General features: G+C 52.7%; 3 protein-coding genes across 3 annotated transcripts in view; 2 read left to right on the top strand and 1 right to left on the bottom strand.

Moving 5' to 3' along the window:
• EAH_00025530 (hypothetical protein, conserved) overlaps positions 1 to 1,969 on the top strand; it is a gene marked incomplete at both ends in the record, with an annotated part of 3,138 nt that extends 1,169 nt beyond the window's left edge. Inside the window, one exon of the mRNA XM_013396624.1 lies at positions 1 to 1,969. This exon is cut by the window's left edge and continues 1,169 nt beyond it. Coding sequence (XP_013252078.1) covers positions 1 to 1,969 — 1,969 coding nt within the window.
• A 396-nt stretch (positions 1,970 to 2,365) lies between these two features.
• On the top strand, positions 2,366 to 5,755 carry EAH_00025520 (hypothetical protein, conserved; the record flags this gene model as incomplete). Its single annotated transcript, XM_013396623.1, has 11 exons — positions 2,366 to 2,371; positions 2,742 to 2,828; positions 3,002 to 3,090; positions 3,203 to 3,290; positions 3,474 to 3,578; positions 3,683 to 3,958; positions 4,082 to 4,129; positions 4,335 to 4,532; positions 4,631 to 4,736; positions 4,976 to 5,093; positions 5,623 to 5,755. The coding sequence occupies 11 exons, from the start codon at positions 2,366 to 2,368 to the stop codon at positions 5,753 to 5,755; spliced, it is 1,254 nt and encodes a 417-aa protein (XP_013252077.1).
• A 405-nt stretch (positions 5,756 to 6,160) lies between these two features.
• The window catches only part of EAH_00025510 (hypothetical protein, conserved), a gene marked incomplete at both ends in the record, with an annotated part of 7,682 nt that continues 3,842 nt past the window's right edge, over positions 6,161 to 10,000 (bottom strand). Inside the window, 10 exons of the mRNA XM_013396622.1 lie at positions 6,161 to 6,271; positions 6,548 to 6,599; positions 6,775 to 6,879; positions 7,103 to 7,227; positions 7,586 to 7,990; positions 8,189 to 8,279; positions 8,458 to 8,523; positions 8,752 to 9,086; positions 9,283 to 9,420; positions 9,633 to 9,744. Coding sequence (XP_013252076.1) covers positions 6,161 to 6,271; positions 6,548 to 6,599; positions 6,775 to 6,879; positions 7,103 to 7,227; positions 7,586 to 7,990; positions 8,189 to 8,279; positions 8,458 to 8,523; positions 8,752 to 9,086; positions 9,283 to 9,420; positions 9,633 to 9,744 — 1,540 coding nt within the window. The remainder of the gene's footprint in view (positions 6,272 to 6,547; positions 6,600 to 6,774; positions 6,880 to 7,102; positions 7,228 to 7,585; positions 7,991 to 8,188; positions 8,280 to 8,457; positions 8,524 to 8,751; positions 9,087 to 9,282; positions 9,421 to 9,632; positions 9,745 to 10,000) is intronic.

Here is a 10,000-nt window from a genome sequence, read left to right as displayed (position 1 = left end):
AGCAGCTGCAGAGGCAGCAGCAGCAGCAGCAGCAGTAGAAGGAGCAGGAGCAGCAGCAGCAGCAGATGAAGCAGCAGCAGCTAGAGATGCAGCAGAAACTATATCTTCGGGCTCTATTCCCATAGTAGACATCACGCAGTCTCCCCCCGCAGCCAAACCCTCAGCAGCAGCAGCAACAGCAGCAGCAGCAGCAGCAACAGCAACAGCAGCAGATGCTGAGACTGCTTCCCCAGCAGCTGCTCCCTCTCCTGGAGCAGCAGCGACGTATCTGGAGCGGACAGATGCAACAGCAGCAGCAGCAGCAGCATCCCCTGAGGCTATGGCTGGAGGTTCGTCACCAACTAGAAACACAAACAGCAACAGCAGCAGCAGCAACAGCAGCAGCAGCAGCAAGGAGGAGCAGTCAGCTGCGTTTTCTCCTGAGGTAGGCTCTCTGCTGGAAGCAGAGGCAGCAGGTGCTGTGGTTGCTGCAGCAGCAGAACCACCGGCACCCGAATTAGCAGCAGTTGCAGCAGCAGCAGCAACTGCTGCTGCTGCTGCTGCTGAGTGTGCTGCAGCGCCGGCTTCAGCTGCACTGGACGCAGCAGCAGAAGCAGCAGAAACACCATCAAGAGGAACAACAGCAGCAGCAGCAGCAGCAGCAGAACCTTCAGCAGCAGCAGCGACGGAAGAAGCAGCAGCTTCTGACTTCAAGGCATCCTGTGCTGCTGCTGGAGTTGATGATTTGCTGTTGCAGCCCTGTACGGTGTTGCAGCCTACGAAACAGCAGCAGCAGCAGCAGAAGCAGCAGCAGCAGAAGCAGCAGCAGCAGGGGTTGGAAGACCTTATATCTGCTGGCGAGTTTGCTGCGGAGACTTCTCCTGCAGCAGCAGTGCATGCAGAGGCAGCAGCAGAGGCAGCAGCAGCAGCAGCAGCAGGGATAGAAGGGGAAGCTGCAGCTGCAGCAGCAAAGCGGAGTGCTGCAGAAGCAGACGAAGCAGCAGCAGAGACAATCCACACAGCAACAGAAACAACAGCAGCAGCAACAGCAGCAGCAACAGCAGCAGTTGCAGCAGAAGAGTTTGATTTGCTAGACGAAGCAGCAGCAGCTGCAGGCTCACCCGCAGCAGCATCGCCGGCCTCAACGAGAACAGCAGTAACAGCAGCAGCAGCAGAAACACATCCGGCAGCAGTTGCTGCTGCTGCAGCCCCAGCAGAAGCGACAGCAGAAGAACGAAGAGCTGACCCTGGTGCAGCAAGAGACACGCCGCAGCAAAATATCACAGCAGCAGCAGCAGCAGCAGCAGAAGACACGAAGGCAACAAGGCCTGACGATCCTGTTGCTGCAGAACCTCAACAGGAGCAGCAGCAAAATCAGCAGCAGCAGCTGCGGCAGCAGCAGCAGCAGGAGCTTATAGAGAGTAGCGGCAGACTGCAGGAGGCATCAGTGCAGCAACAAAATCAGCAGCAGCAGCAGCAGCAGTCAACGGAACCGCAGCACCACCCGCAGAAGGCAGCAGACGTCCTGCTGCTGAAGAAGGAGCAGCAGCAGCACCAGCAGCTGCAGCAGCAGCAGCAGCAAGAGGGGACACTGCTGCAGGAGTTTGCTGCACCGCAGCAGCAGCAGGCTGTCCCGCCTCCTCCTCCTCCTGCGACTCCCCCACCTGCAGCAGCAGCAGCAACAGCAGCAGCAGCAGCAACAGCAGCAGCAGCAGCAGCAGAGAGTGACGAGAACAGCCTGAAGCAGCAGCCACTGGGGCTTCAAGGCACTGAGGCTCGGCTGCTGCAGCAGCTGCAGCAATCGCAGGAGAAGCTGCGACAGCAGCAAGACCAGCTGGAGTTGCAGCAGCAACAGCTGCAACAGCAGCAGCTGCTGCTGCAGCAGCGGGAGCAGCAGCTGCATCACAAATCGGAGCAGCTGTCTATACTCCTCGACCCGCAGAGAAACCCTGATGAAGAGCTGCAGCAGCTGCGCCAACAGGCAACATAAACCCTAACCTCTAAACCCTAAACCCTAAACCCTAAACCCTAAACCCTTAATAAGAAGGATACGCATTGGCAGCAGCTGCAGCACTTGCTCGTCTGTTGTGCTTTGTATCGGGTGCAGCATCCTTGTTAATAATTGCTGCTGCTGCTGCTGCTGCTGCTGCTGTTTTTGTCTCTTTGCTTCAGCTTCAGGAGCAGCAGCAGCAAAACGAGGGTCTGCTGCGCACAGTGGAGCTGCTGAACTCGTCGCTACGGGAGCAGCAACAGCAGCTGCAGCAGCAGCAGCAGCAGCAGCAACTGCTGCAGCAGGAGTATGCTGAGTTGCAGCAGGAAGGACAAGCTCTCTCGAGCAGACTTGGTGCAGCAGATGCAACTATCAAAAAACTGAGGGCTCAGTGCGATGTCAGTGCTGCTGCTGCTGCTGCTGCTGCTGCTGCTGCTGCTTCTGCTGTCGCTGTCTGTGCTGCTGCTGCTGTTGTCGCTGTATGTGCTGTTGCTGCTGCTGCTGCCGGTGCTGCTGTCGTTGATCTCCAAGCAGCTGCTGCTGCTGCAGCAGCAGCTGCTTGTGCTGCTGCTTGTGCTGCTGCTGCTTCTCTTATTGGCTATACTGCTGCTGCAGGGTTGCTGTTCCTTGGGTCTGCTGCCATTGTTGCTGCTGCTGCTGCTGCTGCATTGCTGCATTGCTGTTGTCTTTCCGATGTGCTCCACCGCTGTTTGGATTCAGTTTAGGGTTTAGGGTTTAGGGTTTAGGGTTTAGGGTTTGCTGCTGCGTTTAGGCCTACAAGGCACTAAAGGCTGCTCATGAACAGCTGACAGCCGAAGCAGCAGCGAAAGACAAAATGGTGTCGCAGCTAGAAGCAAAAGTACGCCTAAACCCTAAACCCTAAACCCTAAACCCTAGACCTCGAGCTTGAGTCTTAAGCATTGTGCGTTGTTGACGTTGTGGCGCTTGCGGTGTGCTGCTGTTGCTCTTGCTGCTGCTGCTACTTTTGCTGCTGCTGCTGTCTGTGCTGCTGCGGTTGCGGTGTTGCTGCAGGTACAGCGACTTACTGCTGCTGCTGCAGCGGCAGAGACGAGCCGAACAAATGCTGCAGCAGCAGCAGCAGCAGCAAAAGCAGAGATGGAGTGAGCGCTGCAGCCCCTCAGCAGTTTGAATGCATTTTTGCTGCTGCGGTCCTTCTTGCTGCTGGTGCTCAACGTGCTGCTGCTCCTGTTGCTGCTGCTGCTGGTGCTGCAGGAGACTGGAGAAGACTGCAGCAGCAAAGGAGACAGAAACTGTTGAAAGGCTGAAGGCAATCAACTGCCAGCTGACGCATCAACTCGCCGTGAGGGTTTAGGGTTTAGGGTTTAGGGTTTAGGGTTTAGGGTTTGCTCTTCTCGCGTGAGGGTCTGCTGTTCCTGCCATTGTGAGGAAAGAGTTTGATCTACGCCTAGGATGGGGAGCACAGGGTTTAGGGTTTAGGGTTTAGGGTTTAGGGTTTGGGGTTGAGGCGCTGCTGCGGGTTTAGGATGCGAAGGCCGCTACGGCGAGGCTAGAGAAGCAGCACTACGAACAGCAGCAGCAGCAGCAGCAGCAGCTGCAGCAGCTGCAGTCGGAGAACGATGAGTTGCACGTAAGCCAGTAATTGGGTTTAGGGTTTAGGGTTTAGGGTTTTTAGGGTTTAGGGATTAGGGTTTAGGGTTTAGGGTTTAGGGTTTAGGGTTTGGGTTTGCTCAGGCAATGCTGGCCGTAGGTTCAAAACCCTCGATAGACAAGATAGCAGCAGCAGAAAGAGACGCAGCTTCTGTGCGGCAGCAGCTGCATTTGCTGCAGCAGCAGATGCAGCAGCAGCAGCAGCAGCTGCAACAGCGCGAGGAACTGATGAAACAGCTGCAGCAGCAACGGGACGCCTTGGAGCAGCAGCAGCAGCAGCAGCAGCAGCAACCCTCACAGCTGCAGCAGCAACACGCAGCACAAATCAAGGCCCTACGAAACCAGCTTCAAGCTGCTCAGGTCTGTTTAGGGTTTAGGGTTTAGGGTTTAGACTTGAGGGTTTAAGGTTTACGATTTACCTGCAAAGACTTGAGGTTGAGGGTTTAGGGTTTAGGGTTTAGGGTTTGCATGTTGGCTGCACAGGAGGAGGCCGCAGCGGCTCAACGGCAACGGGATGCCCAGGCGCTGATAGTATCTAAACCCTAAACCCTAAACCCTCAGCCCGTATTAGAGGCTTCAAGCCTTATCGCAAACCCTAAACCCTAAACCCCAACCCCTACGCCATATGCACAGCATCTGCAGCAGGGAATAACCCGACCTCTACGTTGTTTAGGGTTTAGGGTTTAGGGTTTAGGGTTTAGATTTAGGGGTGCAGTGTTCGGTGTATATGGCTCAGGTAGAGAAGCTGCAGCAGCAGCAGCAGCTGCAACAGCAAAAGGCAGAGGAGCAGCAGCTTTTGCTGCAGCAGGAGCAGCAGGAAAAGCAGCAGCTGCAGCAGCAGCTGGAGGAATATCAGCAGCAAGAACAGCAGCAGCAGCAGCAGCAGCAACAGCAGCAGCAACAATCACTAGCTATTGCAGAGCCCTCTCAATCGGTGAGGAACGATACGCAGTTTCCCTTCGGCAAGAGCCTCATGGTTTAGGGTTTAGGGTTTAGGGTTTAGGGTTTAGGGTTTAGGGTTTTGCTGTGCAGGCGCATCTCGAGCAGCAGCAGCAGCAGCAGCAGACGAATGAAAGCCTCGTAGGGCGCGGCGTCCTCTCGCGATATCGTGCAGAGGCATTTCAAATCGCAGCTGGAGGTAGGAAACCCTAAACCCTAAACCCTAAACCCTAAACCCTTGGTGTTTCCCCCTCCATGAGGGTATGCCTCTCCTTCATGATTAAGGGTTCACCTTGCAGTGCGTACGAGATAGAGAGCAGCAGGGTTTTAGGGTTTAGGGTTTAGGGTTTGTACAGTGCAGCACGGGAGAGGGAGCAGCAGCCGGATCGACTAGGGTTTAGGGTTTAGGGTTTAGGGTTTAGGGTTTGTACGCTGCAGCACGGGAGAGGGAGCAGCAGCTGCTGCTGCTTGAAAGTGAGTTGCGCTTCGCCCGCCAGGAGAAGGAGGCCTTTAGTTCAGAGTGTTTGGCTTTAGCTTCTACTGTTGAAGCCCTCAGGTAAACCCTAAACCCTAAACCCTAAACCCTAGGCCGCAGAGGGCAGCTGTTCAAACTGGAATGCGCCTCCGATTTATAATAAATCGGCAAACAGCAGAAGCAGAAGCAGCAGCAGCAGCAGCAGCAAGAGCAGCAGCAGCAGCATTTGAGGATTAGGGTTTATAGTGATGCTTCAGATTGGGGTTTAGGGTTTAAGGCTATGGTGGTTATTAGGGTTTAGGGTTTGAGCTAGGGTTTAGGGTTTTGGGCTTGCAGGCGGAAAGTGCATCAACTGGAGGAGCAGCAAAAACAAGAGGCAGCAAATGCGCAGTACATCTCATTCCTATCTGCTGCTGTTGTTGCTGCTGCTGTTGCTGCTGCTGCTGTTGCTGCCGCTGTTGCTGCTGCTGCTGTTGCTGCATTTGCTGCTATTGCTGCTGTTGCCGCACATATGTGTCGCTGTAGGCTTCTATCTCCTTCCCAGTGAGGTGGGGGGTTGAGTGGGTTGTTCTAGGGTTTAGGGTTTAGGGTTTAGGGTTTGCGGGTGTAGGCTCGTTGCTGCTGCTGAAGCACTAGCTGAGATGGAGCAGCAGCTAGAGCAAGCAACAAAGGAGACGAAGGAGTTGAGGGAGGAGAGAGAAGTTTTATTAAAAAGAATAAAAGAAATGCAGCAAAACCCTTAACCCTAAACCCTAAACCCTAATCGTAGACAGTTCTCCATATCCAAGCATACACCCCACAGCTCCCTATACACCCGAAAGAGACAGACTACAGCAGCAAAAAATATTCGTTTGCATGCACTGAGGTGTATATACACCTGAGGTGTATATACACCTCACGTTATGCTGTTTGCAATTCAAAACCCTTGGAAGACTTCCCCTCAATATTTGCCTCTACGGCGGGGGTTAGGGTTTAAGAGGGTTTAGGGTTTAGGGTTTAGGGTTTAGGGTTTGGCTGCTGCATGCATTTCGCTTGTCCGCTGAACACAAGGATCAGGGGTATATCTATGTGGGTTCATTAGGGTTTATTAGGGTTTGCAGGGGTTTATTAGGGTATAGTAAGGCATTCTAGGGTTTAGGGTTTAGGGTTTAGCGGCGCCGCTGTCTTCTATCAGGCCACAAGGCCTGCAGCACTTCACTCATAGAGTTTGTCTCCTCCATGCGCACCAAAGGCGAAGGAAAAGACAGCTGATATTCATTCTGAACGCAAACCCTAAACCCTAAACCCTAAACCCTAGCGGGACGAGAGCAGCCCTAAACCAAACCCTAAAGATCTCCTGGAGGTGTAAACCCTAAACAAACCCTAAACCCTAAACCCTAAACTCCAGCACCAACTGCTATGCCACTTCTTTTCCTGCTGCTAAATGCAAGGACCTAGTTCTTAGCGTCTTAGGGCTTAGGGTTTAAAGGCCTAGGGTTTAGGGTTTAGAGGCTAACGCAGGGATTAGGGTTTAGGGTTTAGGGTTTGAAGGTTACTTTGTTTGTCTTCGACGGCTTCAATCCAATAAGAGAGGCGCAGGCCTGAAAGCTGCAGGCAAAGTGCAGCAAAACACAACAACCCCACCTGCTGCTGCTGCTACTGCTGCTGCTGTTGGTGCTGCTGCTGCTTCTGTTGTTGCTGCTTCTGCTGGATCTGGTGCTGTAAGCGGGACGCAGAGAGCCGCAGTCAAACCCTAAATTAGGGTTTAGGGTTTAGGGTTTACTTAGCAGTTTTCTTGTTCTCGAATTCATCCTCGAGCAGCAAAGTGAAGTCAAATTTTAAGTCCGAAGACAACGCGCAGCAAACCCAAGCTATGGTCGCTAATACCCTGCACACAAACCCTAAACCCTAAACCCTAAACCCTAAACCCTAACTGCAGCAAGGCAGCCTGTCGTGTGCTGATGGAGTCACAGACACGGAGGCCTGGCTGAATTTCTCTTGCGGAGCGCTAAACCCTAAACCCTAAACCCTAAACCATAGAACCCAAACCCTAAACCCTGAACGCCAAACCCTAACCCCCAAACCCTAAACCCTAAACCCTAAACCCTTACTTTGTTTGCAATTCTTTAGGCATTGCATATCTTCCGTTTGCTGCCTTCTGAAGAAACTCAGATTGAAGCCACGCTGCAACAGCACTCCCAGGGCCTTCTCCTCGAACGCGCAGCTGTCTTGCGAGCTGCACAAACCCCAAACCCTAAACCCTAAACCCTAAACCCTAAACCCTAATGCATCAACCCTTATGGTGTCCTCTGCTGCGCAGAAAAACACCCGATAATCATCACCATGCCTTATACAGCTGCTATCTCAACCCTAAACCCTAAACCCTAAACCCTCAAACCCCAAACCCTAAACCCTTAAACCCTAAACCCTAAACCCTAAACCCCGAGAGTAGAAGGGTGAGTCCGTACATCGATTTGGTTTGCAAAGGAGTGCTTTTGTTTATGAAGGAGCAGACAAAGAAACTTAAGAATCTTCAACAGCCTAGCTAGCTGCTGCAGCGAGAGCTGCTTGCTGAGATGTCTGTCTCCGCCTACATTGCGCTGCAGCGCGACATAGTTTGCTGCTGCAACGATGAATTGACCCCACTGAGCTGCTTGCTGCTGCTGCTGCTCCTGCTGCTGCTGCTCCTGCTGCAGCAGCTGCAGCAAAGGAGCAGCAGCAGTGCCCGTCTCAGCTGAACCATCATTCAGCAGCAGCAGCGGGACGCAGTCCTCCAAACAAAATAAATCTTCAGCACATGCTGCTGCAGCATTATATCGAGGAAGCATCCGCTGCAGCATTTGCTGCTGCTCTGCTGCTGTGCCTAACGGGCCAGCAGCAGCAGCAGCAGCAGCAGCAGCATCACCATCTGCTGATCCTGCTGCAGCAGCATCTTTGCAGTCCGTCAGCTGCTTCAGTAATGCAGCAGAAGACAAACCCGCGCTCGGGTCGCGGTTACCCTAAACACACAAACCCTAAACCCTAAACCCTAAACCCTAAACCCTAAACCCTAAACCCTGAAGTGCACAGAACTGTCTTGTTGGCAGCATTTAGGGGTTTCCTAGTAAAGTGCGCACGAGGGTTTAGGGTTTAGGGTTTACGCGGCAGGGTGTGTACATCAGGGTTTTAGGGTTTAGGGTTTAGGGTTTAGGGTTTACTCCTCCTGCGATGAGGTTGGTCTTGCTCTTTGCTTTCTGCTCGTTTTGCTGCTGTGCAGCAAAGACATTCCGGACTGTTAAGTAGCAGCTCCTGAGCGCGTAAACCCTAAACCCTAAACCCTAAACCCTAGACCCTAACCCCTAAACCCTCGACAGGACGCTGCAAACGCTTCACAGAGAAGCTGCACCGCAGCCGCATGCAAGCGCTCTTCAGGCTAAATGCACTGAGGGTTTAGAGTTTAGGGTTTAGGGTTTAGGGTTTGTCTCACGATAAAAGCGGAGACACCTTCGTGCAGTAAGCATGAAGAAGCTCAGGAAGAATTGTCTCCTCAAAGCTGCAAATAAATAGGAGACACAAACCCTAAACCCTAAACCCTAAACCCTAAACCCTAGACCTTAGGGTGTGCACCCTTTTGCACCCGAGGTAAACCCACCAAAGAAACTCTAAACCCTAAACCCTAAACCCTAAACCCTAAACCCTCGACTTTGGACCCAAACCCCCAAACCCTAAACGCCACCCCTAAACTCTAAACCCTAAACCCTAAACCCTAAACCCTGCTGACGTTTGTTCATTGCAGATTCCTTCTTGTAGCGAGATAGCCGCTGCTTCTGCTGCTGCTGCTGCTGCATGCATTTTCCGCAGCAGCGCAGCAGAGATTCCGTGAGCAGCAGCAGCAGAAGCAGCAGCAGCAGAAGGATTTGTAGCAGCAGCAGCACTACAAGAGCGCATCCCTGCCTTAAGAAGAAATTCTTGTAACTCTTCTCGAGATCTAATTGGCTTTGCTGCTGAGCGAGCGAGGTGCCGATACACCTCAAGCAGCCCTTCTGTTGCTGCTGCAGCACGAGCAGCATATGGTGCTGCAACCCACGACCCCGTCTGCTGCAGTTGCAAACGAGCCTGCAGCAGCAGCAGCAGCAACAGCAACAACAGCAGCAGCAGCAGCAGCAAGATGTCACGCGACCGGAGTAGCAAGCCAACAGGAGGATTCTATGGGCTCACGGACCCTAAACCCTAAACCCTAAACCCTAAACCCTAAACCTGAAATACTAAACCCTAGACCCTAAACCCTAAACCCTAAACCCTCGAGGCTAACTTGATTGGTGTGTTTGAGTTCTTGCGGAGACAGCTGGCAGCCTGCTTCGAGCAGACAGCGCAAAGCTAAAGAACGATGAAAGAGAGAGGCTCTTAGGTTGTCTCCGCCTCGCTTCACTTCTTGTCGCTGAGCTTCAAACTGCAGCAGAGACAAACCCTAAACCCTAAACCCTAAACCCTAAACCCTAAACCCTAAATCAGAAGCTATCATACAATAGAAGCAACACGAAACACCCTAAACCCTAAACCCTAAGCCCATACACTGACTGCCTGCCGCCATGTAACCGCACACAAATAGCACGCTCCAAACCCTAAACCCTAAACCCTAAACCCTAAACCCTAAACCCTCACGAAGTCTTTGGTTCGCTGCTCGGGTGTCTCCTGAAGAAAAAAGGAGAGACGCCCGCAAGGAGCAATGCTCAGAGTGTTTGTTTTCTCTTCAATTATTACGCAGTACTCCCGCCTGAAACCACAAACCCTAAACCCTAAACCCTAAACCCTAAACCCTAAACCCTAAACCCTAAACCCTAGGGAGACGAGTAAGATAGAAGAAACAACCGCAATTCGCGCCCCCAACAGCAGCAAAACTAATAGCAGATAACAGCCTAACACAAACACCCCCAGCAGCAGCAGCAGCAGCAATATCAATACGAGCAGCAGCAACAACAACAGCAGCAAGCAACAACAGCAACAACAACAGCACCAACAACAACAGTGGC

The sequence above is a fragment of the Eimeria acervulina genome, genomic scaffold (genome assembly GCF_000499425.1).
Source record: "Eimeria acervulina Houghton genomic scaffold, Eah_scaff208, whole genome shotgun sequence".
Lineage (NCBI taxonomy): Eukaryota > Apicomplexa > Conoidasida > Eucoccidiorida > Eimeriidae > Eimeria > Eimeria acervulina.
Note: the sequence above shows the minus strand (reverse complement) of the source record. Positions and strands in the feature narration are given on the sequence as shown.